At 42.7% G+C, this 13,222-nt stretch overlaps 1 protein-coding gene across 9 annotated transcripts in view; it reads left to right on the top strand.

Moving 5' to 3' along the window:
* Positions 1–13,222, top strand: part of DPP6 (dipeptidyl peptidase like 6) — a 790,271-nt gene that overhangs the window by 694,950 nt on the left and 82,099 nt on the right. For all 9 annotated transcript variants that reach the window (XM_048837577.2, XM_075125995.1, XM_048837580.2 and 6 more), the window contains 2 exons: positions 7,456–7,610; positions 8,822–8,919. In XM_048837577.2, coding sequence (XP_048693534.2) covers positions 7,456–7,610; positions 8,822–8,919 — 253 coding nt within the window. The remainder of the gene's footprint in view (positions 1–7,455; positions 7,611–8,821; positions 8,920–13,222) is intronic.

The raw sequence follows: 13,222 nt of genomic DNA, 5'->3' as shown, positions 1-13,222 counted from the left end.
CAGACCACCAAGATCTCACAGCACCATGGCCAGATGCTCCAGACAGACCCAAAGTGACTGTACCTGATTGATGGCCTGCCCATTGGCTGGCTGAGTATGATGGACAGGTGCTGCTCCCTGCAGCTCCAGAAAATCCTGGTACGGATCAGGAAAACATCTACCAGGAAAATGTACTCTAAATGGAAGAGGTTCTCGATATGAGCAGCCCTGCACAGTTAGTACCTTTTACAAACCCCAACATCAAAGACCCTGGACTATATATTACTCTTAAAGCAGGCCAGCCTTTTGTTCAGCTTGAATAAGGTGCATCTGGTGGCAATTTTGGTTTGCCATCTGCCTGTGCAGTCGTATATGATCTTTTCTTACCCAACATTATCAAAAGTTTCTCACACTGGGAACTACCCCTGCCTGAGACTTCAGTATGGTCCTTCTGAGGCTCATGGACTCTCCCTTTGAACCTGTCTTAGACAGCTCCATGCATTACATTACTCAGAAGACTGTTTTCCTGGTGACTATCAATTCATCCAGAAGAGTGAGCGAGCTCCGGCACTTATGGCCAAACCTCTCTATATGATGTTCCATAGGGACAGGGTGATGCTGAGAGCTCACCTGAAGTTCATTCCTAAGGGGGTCTGAAAATTTAATCTAAACCAGTCAACTTGTCTATCTTCTTCCCAAAGCCACACTCGGCACCATGAGAAAAGAAATTACACACATTAGATGTATCCAGGACTTATTAAGTTGACAGGTTAAGTCATTCTATTTCTATCCATAGGACAGAATGTTCTAAATATTAAGCTGTCTCATTACAAAGGAAACTGGCTGATGCACCTCTCCCCCCAAACATCAAGGCTCATTTCACTAGAGCAAAAGCAGTATCCTCTGTCTGGTTCAGGAATGTGTCAGTATTGGAAAGTTGCAAGGCAGCACTATGGAGTAACCTACTGACTTTTGTCAAGCACTGCACCTTGAACTTAGGCACCAGGTCAGACGCCACATTCAGGAGAGCAATACTGCAACCGCTGTTTCACTGGTACGCTGAAACTCTTCGTTCCCACCGTCCTGAGGGGATACTGCTTGCCATTCACCGACAGTGGGTTCCACACTGACACACACGTGAAGAAAGATTTCTTACCCTACAGTAACCGTTGTTCTTCCAGATGCTGTAGTCAATGTGGATCCCATTACTTACCCTCCAGTGATTTCAGATACCATGGGCTTCAAGCTGTGAGAGAGCCGAGGGAGGGTCACAGGAGCCCTGCCCTTTATGTTTTCACATGGACACATGAAGAGGCAGAGAGTGCATGCACAGCTCCAGTGGACACTGCTAGCCAAAGGTGCTGATCCCATGTTGCTGTACAGTGGGGTCGATGTTTACAACATCTTGAAGATGCACGGTTGCTGTAAGGTTAGTAACCGTTCCTTATGTTCATGAGGTGATTATGAATACGAAGAATAAAGAGGCCCCCACTCTCTGATACTTACTTTGTATTCATAAATACGTTCTCTGCTTTGCTAAAGCTAATTGCTCTTTCGAATAATGGCAAGATCCTGGCATTGTTTCAAGGCAAAGGTTCACGCAATTAAATCTCGGCAACAGAGGCCTACAAAATGGCCACTAAAACCTCACTTGGCATGTGACCTTCAGCTGAACTGCTTCATTAAGCCTGAGAGCTTGGAGAAAATGTTTGCTGAATAAAGTCATTCCTAATTAATGTGAAAATGTCAAAGATTTGTCTGCAATCCTTTTTACCCCTTTCCTTCTAATGCTCAATTATGTCTTTAATGAGCTGCTAACATAAAAAGCCAAAAGCCGTATTTTAATAGGACAATACAATGAATATATTCCAACAACATTTTGCCAAGTAGATCTATGCTGCTGTTTGTAATATTTCATATTTCTCATTCACCCTCCCAAGCTTGTACTGGGAAGGTCTTGGATTGTCATTAAGTTATGATTATTATTAGTAGAAGTAGTAATTATTTACATTGGTTGCCATCAAAACCTTTTCAATGCTGCCTTGTATAACTGGACAGCAACCACAATCTCAATGTTTGCAACGTCCCCTATACTTAGGGAAATATTATCCTTAAACATAAAGGAATATTGCCAATACTGTCCTAATGTATCTAGCTACCACAGGCAAGCTAAAAAGTTGTAAGAATGACTGCTGTATGTAGCTTTGTATAGTGTTATTAATTTCGTTGTATTAAAATTGAACATGTTGCCTTAGATATCAAACAAGAAATAATGTCCCTGTCCCTTAGACATTCCAATCTGAGAAATGATTTGAAAGAAAATGAAAAGAATGGGCCCAAACCTACTCATTGACTTAGGCAAAAGCCCACTGAACTCAAGGGAGTGAGATTTGACTCTTGATGAAAATAGCCTGAGAATGTTTGGGTAAGATGAATAACAGTTATCTACCCCAAGGCTGCATGATTATCATCTGTTCAAAAAAGGTTCTCTTGATCCGTTTGCCAAATTATGTAGTGGGATTTTGTTATTATTTCTTGTTTTATTTGAGCATTTAGGGACTAGGATGAGACAACCAAGGTCTTTCAATAATATATACATGAAAAAATATTTTAAAAGTTATAAAGACAGTTTACGCATAGTAATTACTCTAGGTAACATGTCTAAATTCTTTCCCCATAGAACAATAAACAGCATTCTGTGACGATCTCTCTCTCAGTTAGTTTGAAAAGAATAAATCCTTGATCACTCTATACACCCCCATTTGTGAGCGGGTACCTGGATGGGCCATGTCATAAATATAAAGGGAAGGGTAACCACCTTTCTGTATACAGAACTATAAAATCCCTCCTGGCCACAAGCAAAACCTTTTCACCTCTAAAGGGTTAAGAAGCTAAGATAACCTCCCTGGCTCCTGACCAAAATGACCAATGAGGAGACAAGATACTTTCAAAGCTGGAGGAGGGGCGGGGGGGAACAAAGGGTCTGTCTGTCTGTGTGATGCTTTTGCCAAGAACAGATCAGAAATGCTCTTCAGAACTTCTGTTAAGTTAGTAAGTAATCTAGCTAGAAATCCGTTAGATTTCCTTTTGTTAAATGGCTGGTAAAATAGGTTGTGCTGTATGGAATGTATATTGCTGGTTTTCTGTCTTTTTGTAACTTAAGGTTTTGCCTAGAGGGATTCTCTATGTTTTCAATCTGATTACTCTGTCAGGTATTTACCATCCTGATTTTACAGAGGTGATTCTTTTACCTTTTCTTTAATTAAAATTCTTCTTTTAAGAACCTGATTGATTTTTCATTGTTCTTAAGATCCAAGGGTTTGGGTCTGTGTTCACCTGTACAGATTGGTGAGGATTATTATCAAACCTTCCCCAGGAAAGGGGGTGTAGGGCTTGGGGGGATATTTTGGGGGAAGATGTCTCCATGTGGTCTCTTTCCCTGTTCTTTGTTTAAAACGCTTGGTGGTGGCAGCATACTGTTCAAGGACAAGGCAAAGTTTGTACCTTGGGGAAGTTTTTAACCTAAGCTGGTAAGAATAAGCTTGGGGGGGGTCTTTCATGCAGGCCCCATATCTGTACCCTAGAGTTCAGAGTGGGGAAGGAACCTTGACAGGCCACACGGAGAATGCCATACTCAGGGCACACTGCAAGAAATAGGGCAGACAATCCCTCAAACTGGTGGTTTATTTATAATTAGATTCACCGAGCCAGTAACAAAAGAATAGTACCACACTGGTTAACAAGAAGCCAAACACAGTCTCCTGTAGGCAACCCAGTCCTTGGCTCCCCTCTAGACAACCAAGTCTAATATAAGGAGAGGTTACTGAAAACTCTATTCACTATACTTATAGTTCTGCCAATCCCAAAGGATCAGACACTCACCCTAGGTCAATATGAGTCTCAGATCTTACCCAATAACTGCACTGATGCCAATCCTTTCATAACTAAAAGCTAAAGGTGATCGAAGAGTTAAAGGATCAAATACATTCAAGTGATTTTCAGAGTCCATAGTTCAGTATCAGAGCAGTAATGTTATAGCTACTGGTTTGCAAAAGTCACCCTGGAATCATCCCAAAAGGTTTGAATCAAAATGCAGTTTAGATGTAGAGTCTGATAGAATCTTTTCATGAGAATTCCAGGGTAATCCAGGTAACTACTTGGTGGTCTGGTACTATGGTTTAGACTTTCCCTGTTAAAATTTAAGCAGACCGAGATGAAAGGATCAGGCCCAAGATTTCACCTTTATAGCTGAAGTGGGCTGTTAAGTGTTTTGAGCACAGCGTGTGACTGAGGATTCTTCTTTGTAGAGCACACATTATCTCATCACTTTGAAGTTAACATTCTAGTTACGATGCATACACAGGTAATCCAGTTATACTTTTCAGAGTAACAGCCGTGTTAGTCTGTATTCACAAAAAGAAAAGGAGGACTTGTGGCACCTTAGAGACTAACCAATTTATTTGAGCATAAGCTTTCGTGAGCTACAGCTCACTTCATCGGATGCATACTGTGGAAACTGCAGAAGACATTATATACACAGAGACCATGAAACAATACTTCCTCCCACCCCACTCTCCTGCTGGTAATAGCTTATCTAAAGTGATCACTCTCCTTACAATGTGTATGATAATCAAGTTGGGCCATTTCCAGCACAAATCCAGGTTTTCTCACCCTCTGCCCCCGCACACACAAACTCACTCTCCTGCTGGTAATAGCCCATCCAAAGTGACCACTCTCTTTACAATGTGTATGATAATCAAGGTGGGCCATTTCCAGCACAAATCCAGGTTTTCTCACCCCCCCCCCCCCTTTTTCCAAAAACCACACACACAAACTCACTCTCCTGCTGGTAATAGCTTATCCAAAGTGACCACTCTCTTTACAATGTGTATGAAAATCAAGGTGGGCCATTTCCAGCACAAATCCAGGTTTTCTCACCCCCCACCCCCACCCAAAACACACAAACTCACTCTCCTGCTGGTAATAGCTCATCCAAACTGACCACTCTCCTTACAATATGTATGATAATCAAGGTGGGCCATTTCCAGCATAAATCCAAGTTTAACCAGAACGTCTGGGGGGGGGGAGGGGAAGGGTAGGAAAAAACAAGGGGAAATACGCTACCTTGCATAATGACTTAGCCACTCCCAGTCTCTATTTAAGCCTAAATTAATAGAATCCAATTTGCAAATGAATTCCAATTCAGCAGTTTCTCGCTGGAGTCTGGATTTGAAGTTTTTTTGTTTTAAGATAGCGACCTTCATGTCTGTAATTGCATGACCAGAGAGATTGAAGTGTTCTCCGACTGGTTTATGAATGTTATAATTCTTGACATCTGATTTGTGTCCATTTATTCTTTTACGTAGAGACTGTCCAGTTTGACCAATGTACATGGCAGAGGGGCATTGCTGGCACATGATGGCATATATCACATTGGTGGATGTGCAGGTGAACGAGCCTCTGATAGTGTGACTGATGTTATTAGGCCCTGTGATGGTGTCCCTTGAATAGATATGTGGACAGAGTTGGCAACGGGCTTTGTTGCAAGGATAGGTTCCTGGGTTAGTGGTTCTGTTGTGTGGTATGTGGTTGTTGGTGAGTATTTGCTTCAGGTTGGTGGGCTGTCTGTAGGCAAGGACTGGCCTGTCTCCCAAGATTTGTGAGAGTGTTGGGTCATCCTTCAGGATAGGTTGTAGATCCTTAATAATGCGTTGGAGTACTGTCTCACATCTTTGATTTTAAGATTAACTGACCCATCCACATACATGATGTAAGGAAATTAAGACGTGGCAGGGAATTAGCATCCACAAGCTAATCTGGTTACACTGTTAAACTTCTAACAAGATATAGGTAAACACAGACCAATGGATCATACACAGGTTGGCTGGTCTGTCAGTGTCATACTGTGAAAAGCCCAAAAAAACACTTAAAAGTTATGTGTGTCTGTGTGTAGTGACATCAGTGCCGATCTGGCATATGGGGACTCTGTAAACCAATCCCTATGCACAACAGAGGAAGGTCATATTCTGGTCAGACCAGAGGATCTCTTTGGAGTGGTGTGGTGCATGGATCCAGTGGACCAAAACCCTGTATGACCAAAGCTCTGAATGTTTTCACTCTTCTTCATAACTTCTAGTTTCCAACACTCTCTCTAATCCTGTCTGCAAAAAGACTTTCAGCTTTTAGATGCATACAATGGCTGTAGAAATCACTCTTTAAGTCCTACACGTCTCTATTTATTGGCATTTGGAAGACACTAACTTGACTTTCTAAAGTTCCAGTTTTGTGAAAGGTAATAATCTATTTTCTTTAAGAGGTTTAATATCGTATGAATGATCCTGACTAAAGCACAGCAGAAGGGATTGCATGTCCTGTACAGATTACTGTATAGGAAGATAGGTTTTGTTCTTTTGATGTGAGACTAAGAATCACAGATTCTGTAGAGCAAAAACTTCTAGAGAATTCAGCCCTAAAAGGCACAGCTATGTAGGCAGACAAGCCCTGGCTACTACTACAGGTTCTTGGAATTCATATTAGGTAAGCATTAGAGGTGGTTCTGGGCCTGGCATGTTGCAAGACACTGTCTTTCTGATTACCATTTTGATTTCCCACCAAACACACACACACGAATTAGGACATAATTTTTGTGACTCATGTCTGAACAACCAGTAGATATTACTGCAATATATATATATATATTATATATATATATGCCACCTGAAAGTCTGGAGTCTCAGCATTCAGTGCTGTGAAGCATTAATTCCTGACTCCAGCAGTTTATAAAATACTGTTTTGAAAAAATTGTCAGAAATGAAGTGGTAATAAAATGCAAGATGGTAATCAGAATGACATGCTTTTAGTATGTCAGTAGCATATGATGTGCCAGTGTTACCTGCCCTCTTCAGACCAGCAAACTTTTCCAAACCTGGGAGCAGTAATTAGAAAGATAAAAATTTCAGTCCTTGACATGTGCTTGTATCTATGTTTCAGTGCTATAGCAATTTAAGACCACCAATACCTCCTTAAAGAGAATAAAATCTCAATCTCAGAAGCATTTTCAGTAGTCCATAACAGCTATGAAATATCATCCTTTTTGTTGCCAGCAATTAGCTATAGGCCCAAACTCTCAATATACTTATACATGACATTATGTACAGTATGTACTTAATATGTACGTTCACATATCTGTGTACCATATACCTAACACAGCGACAGCAGTGCCTTTTATGGTGTCATGGGCATATGTGCCTGATAATTTAAGCAACCTGATGTTTCTTGAGCAGTATTTATGCCTAGTAACCTATATGTTGAGAATAATTATTATCAGTTGTGTTCATTAGTGATATCGCATAATTTACCGAGCATTTTTTACTGATTTTCCTGTTGCATCCTCCATGTGCTATGATTAGACTAGGATCTTTAGCTCTATGCTGTTTGGTTTCATGTCTAATAGGTGCTTTTTTCTTTTTAAATTAGAGGAGATCTTGAAGACTCATATAGCACATTGGTGGTCTCCTGATGGCACCAGGTTAGCATATGCAACAATAAATGACTCCAGAGTCTCTACTATGGAAATTCCAGTCTACACTGGCAGCCTTTACCCTACTGTTAAAACATATCATTATCCAAAGGTAAGGGAAAATATAAACAAACAGTCAACAGGTTTTGAATTTTTCATGGTTTTGTTTCCAGCTGACTCTGATATGGTAATGTATAATAGAACATATTCATAAGCAGTGCAATGAACAGAGAAAAGATCATTCATTCCCCATTGAACTGTTAAACTGTGGTCTTCACTATTCTTTTGCTGCCTTTGTAAAAGTACAGTTTTCTGACGCTGCTAATAGTCATTCAAAAGTGTAAAAAGAAAAAATAAAGTCTAAACTCTTTCTCCCTCTTGTACCTGGACAAAATCAGTTGTATTTTGATGCTAGATGGGGCATGACTACATCTGAGAAGTTGCAAACAAAATTATGATATTTGTTGGTTTTGTGCCTTTACATCAAAAGGGCAATCAGGAAAATTTAGTACTTAGACTTTCCTGTAAAATTCAAGATGGGATAGTAGACAGGACAGATAGGCTTCTGAAACACACCACACCTTTGCTTTAGGGAGACAAAATGAATTAGGGATGAAAAGGGCCAATCCTGCATTGCTTTGCAGAGCCCTACAGAAGATTGTCACTGCAGGTGAACAGCATTTGGTGCAAATCTCAAGCCAGTGTGGAATATTATTATTACTTTCTGCTGCAGTATAGTATGTTGTTGTACTGTACTGCACAGCTGCTTCCCGTAGACATCTCACTTTGTGTGGTGGTCCCCTCAGATCTCACATGCTAAGCCAAGTCAAACCCAGCTACTCCTGAAGATAGGAGACATCAAGAGAATACATAGATGCTGCAGGAAGTGTTGCTGATGATTCAGCAGGAGGCGCTCTTTCACATAAGCCAGTGTTTAACCAATGTCCAACATGGGGCTAAAGGCTACCCTGCCATTTTCAGATAGGGCATCAAACTGAGATCCTGACCCTTGTTACTAAAAATACCATGACATTTTTCACAAATGTGGTAGATGTTATTGTCAACGTTCTAGCCAAATTTCAATGTGGGCCATTACATCCGACCATCCTAAGTTCCTCACACTTCAATGCCTGCTCAAAACTGTTGTATGCTTTTTCTGTGCATTGTTAAACAGTTTCTGCTTTCCAGCCCAGGGGTGGTTGCACTTCATAAGATAAGATATTTTTGTGTATATTATGATTACAAAGCATTTTAGGATCTCTTCAGATAAAAGGTTATATCTATAAATGTAAGGTGTTATTTATTGTCATTTTTAATTTCCAGGCTGGAATGGAAAATCCAAGCATTTCTTTACATGTCATTGGTTTGAATGGCCCTACCCATGATCTGGAAATGACTCCCCCTGATGATCAAAGAATGAGGTAAGTTGCTTAGTATGTTATACTATTGCTTTACTTCAAAGATTACCTTTATAAATATTAATTGTACAGCCTTTTCCTCCACTGCTATTAAATGATTTCATTCTGTGCAAATAAAAAAAAGTAACGACTTGAACCACTTGAAAGTGATTTTTCTTCTTAAGTGTGATTTTGTATAAAGGTTATTTTTGTTGGTTTGTTTGTGTGTTTTTTCTCCTTAAAATCATTTTGCTCAGGATTAGCCTGAGGGCTATTCTGAGGAAACTCTTTAGACTGCGCTAAAACCTGCACAACAAATTCATTTAATGGGCTGATTTTAACTGTTGTAAAGACAATACCTTAATTACAATTTTCACCAAATATGGGAGAGCTCCAAACTAGACATTGGGACAGACATATAACCACTGCAGCGCAAGCACGAAACTCAGCTGGTTTGGCACTCAAACATGAAAATGAAACCAGGAAGGCTTTATGCAAATGTTTTTAGATTCAAGAACCTTTCATCAAAACTAGAAGCAAAATTTTTTGCTGTTTCTGCATAGGCTTCAGTTTTTAGAAAGTAAGGCCCCAGTTCAACAAACTAGTTAAAGATGCGCTTATCATTAAGCATGTACTTAAGTCTATTACTATTCAGCAAAGCACTTAAAAACCTTACTGGGATTTAAGCATATTCCATGGCAAAAAACTATGTTAACACAGAGTTAAGGTTGCTTGGTGATATGTCATCCCCTTGCAGAACACTAAGTTGAGCAAAACAACAGACTTCTGAAAACCAGGACATGCACAGTTGGGTTGCCTATGTAACCTAACTCTGCCCTCTTTCAGAAGTGCCCCAGTGTGCCCTGTTAACACACACACCTTTACTCTGACTAGTCTACAGTTTCTGAAATGTACAAAAAGAAAAGGAGTACTTGTGGCACCTTAGAGACTAACCAATTTATCTGAGCATAAGCTTTCGTGAGCTACAGCTCACTTCATCGGATGATGAAGGTGCCACAAGTACTCCTTTTCTTTTTGTGAATACAGACTAACACGGCTGTTACTCTGAAACCTGAAATGTACAAGCTGCTCACCTTTTACAGCCCATCGACTCCCACCCACAGGGTTCCATCCAGTACCATTAAAGGAGAAAAAAAGGTTATTAAATCTTTATATTGCCCAGGTGTACAAAGGTTTGGACTAGAACTGTCATTGGTGGGGTGCTCACCAGGGGCAACGATGTTGGCACAGTCTCTTGAGTTACCCAGGCAAGTATAAAATGGTTGCATAGAAACCCTCTCATGGGTTTTTCCTTTTCTGGTGCACGTGTACTGTAACCACAATAAATCTATGCAAGTGAAGAAGTGTACGTTCTCTTATACACCATTCACTGTTTGGGTCCCTCAAAGACTTAGTGGGTGCCATGCACTACCGTGTGTAAAAACTGGCCAACTGAGACCATTTTGACCTGCGTCACAGCAATATAATAGTTTGCTCTCTAGTGCTGTGCAAAAAAAATCCACCCAGAAACTTTTTGAAAAATAGCTCTTCTTTATGGGGCCTATGTTTCTGGAACTCCTGGCTCAATTGACGCCACGTTTGGGTCACTAACCCTATCTTACACACCCATGAGGCATAGAAAATTTCACGATAATCCATGTCGGCATGCGGATTTCAGGGTATTTTAAACTGTCTTCCTTTGCATAGGAAGGATAGAGGCACAACACAGACATAAGGCTCCTCTAAACAGGCATCTGCAGCATAGGAAGCTCTGAAAGGTGTGAACTGGCTCATTCACCTGAATGTAAAAAGAAAAGGAGTTCTTGTGGCACCTTAGAGACTAACCAATTTATTTGAGCATGAGCTTTCGTGAGCTACAGCTCACTTCATCAGATGTATACCGTGGAAACTGCAGCAGACTTTATATACACACAGAGAATATGAAACAATACCTCCTCCCACCCCACCTGAATGTGATGTTCTCAGTTGAATGAGAACACCCCTTGGAGATTACTACAACCTGAAACAATAGCTCTGAGACTTGTGAACTGCTCCATTCATCTGAGCAGGTTTTCCCTTCCAGCTCCTGAGTGCTTTAGAGCCACCCTGTGATATGAATGAAATATGCCTGTTCTCAGCTCCCTGCTCAAAGGGAAGGATTTCCGCAGATCCTGGCTCACATGGATGCAGGGAGGGAGCTTCAGACCCTCTCAAAAGGGCAAGCCCTGCCCCCTCAAAACCCAGCTCATGTGATGGAGAGTGGGGGTCCAACCCCTACTGGTGGGCATTGGACTCTCAGACACTAGCATACACACAGGGGCAGTGAGAGGGGCTCAGGCACCCCCAGAGGGGCAAGAGCCCCCCCAGAACTGGGCATACAAACAGTAGACAGAGCAACATGGGGCTCACAGGCGCCCCCGCACCTATTCTGCCACAGTCCTCCTGACACTTATACCTCATACCCCTGCCCAGTGTCTCACTCCTCCACTCCCACCAACTCCCACGCCTCCCTCACCTAAGTCCCAAACCTCTCTGCCCTTTTTACTCCTGGGGGAATTCTGTGCCACTACGTGTGTGCAGAATTCATGTCCCCTGCAGATTTCTTTGCTTCCATGGAGAAAAATGAGTTCTGATTGGGAAGTGAAGGGAATCCTCATGAGCAGTCATGCACCCCACCCCATCAGCACGGGCATGTCATTTTGGGCACCCAGAGCAGTTGGCAGAGAGATAAATCACCGTGGGGGTGGGAGATTGGGGCTGGAGATGCCTTGGCTTGTGGCTCCTACCGTGTATCGGGCTCAGCTGCTAGTCCCAGCTTCCCCTGTAAGGAGAGGCCACGGCTGGGGCCGGCTAAGACCCATCCCCAGAAACCTCCCCCAGCTGCAGGAAGCTCTGCACCTCCCCTTTACCCTCTTCCCCCTGCTTACTGCCCCCATCGCTCCTCAGCTGCTGGGGGAGGGGTCACTGTACTGGGAGCTGCTCCCCTGTTCACCCAACCCCCGTGCACCCAGACTCTCCCATGACCCCCCCTCCCCCCCGCCGCCGCCAAACCTCACCCCCCTGACCTGGACCACTCCAATGAGCCCCCCCCCCCCACAGACAGATCCCTACCCCACCAAGCCCCCCTCTCCTACACCCACCCACCACTGAGCCCCCCAAACCCAGACTCCCCCTGCTGAACCCCAATCACCTTCACCTGGATCCTCCAGCAGTGTCCCATTGCCCCTTCAACCGGAACCTCCCAATGAGCCCTTGTGCATCCAGATACCCCCTGCAACGAGATCCCAACACTGAGCCACCCACATCCAGATTGACCCACACAGAACCCTCACACCCCGCACCTGGATTGCCCCACATTAAGCCCATCCACACTTCAATCCTGCTAGCCTGAGCCTTCCTGCCCACTCCTGGTGCACCTGGCACAGAGGAGCAGGGCCATGGGGTGTTTCTGAGGCATGGGCGGCCCTTGCACTGTGCCAGGTTTGGGTGTAGCCTCACCACTGAGTTTGTGTCCCATGATCTCCCACCTCCATGCTCCTCACTGCCATGCTGAAGCCTCCCAATTTATTTATAGACAAAATTTGCAGAATTTTGCAGAAAATTAAAATATTGTGTGCAGAATTTATATATTTTGATGCAGAATGCCCCCAGAGTACTTTCTGTATCAACACCCCATTTATCCCCCTTCCCTTACTGCATCGCCAAACACCACTCCCCCAATTTCCCCACTCCTCCACCCCCCTAATGACCCTTCTCCCACCCAGGAAACATTCACATGTCTAATTTTGTCCCCAGATACTTTCATTACATTCCCCCTCAAATAAAATTGCCACCCATGACTCACTAATTGTAGCCACCTCCAGGCACTCAATCCAAAATGCCTTTTGTCTTATGTGGGGGCTTGTGATTAACTTATCCTTAATTATGTTAATTGAAGGGTAAATTCATGGCCATCAATCTCAACAAGGTCTGTGACTCATCCCAGTCATCAGTTCCTCTCAGGTTAACAATACAAGGCAGTTGAAGGAAACTGGGATTTCGTTTTGTTTGTTGGGGCAGGGAGGAAAGGAGCTGTAACGCAGGGAACCCCTCAGTCAAATGACCCCAAATCTGAAACAACTAACCATACCCTGCACTCCCATCAGGCACAACAAATTTGAAATCAATCTGAGTAACCATTCGAATTCTTGAGCGCTTATAAAGGTTGGGCTTTAAAGCACATACGTTGGTGGGAATGGAAACGCTCTAGCTGTTTCTCTGAACTGGCACATATACACTGTAAAAAACAGTAGTTTTCTTAAATACTGGTCTCAGTTTGGGTCCCCAA

The sequence above is a fragment of the Caretta caretta genome, chromosome 2 (genome assembly GCF_965140235.1).
Source record: "Caretta caretta isolate rCarCar2 chromosome 2, rCarCar1.hap1, whole genome shotgun sequence".
In the NCBI taxonomy this organism is placed as follows: Eukaryota; Metazoa; Chordata; order Testudines; family Cheloniidae; genus Caretta; species Caretta caretta.
Note: the sequence above shows the minus strand (reverse complement) of the source record. Positions and strands in the feature narration are given on the sequence as shown.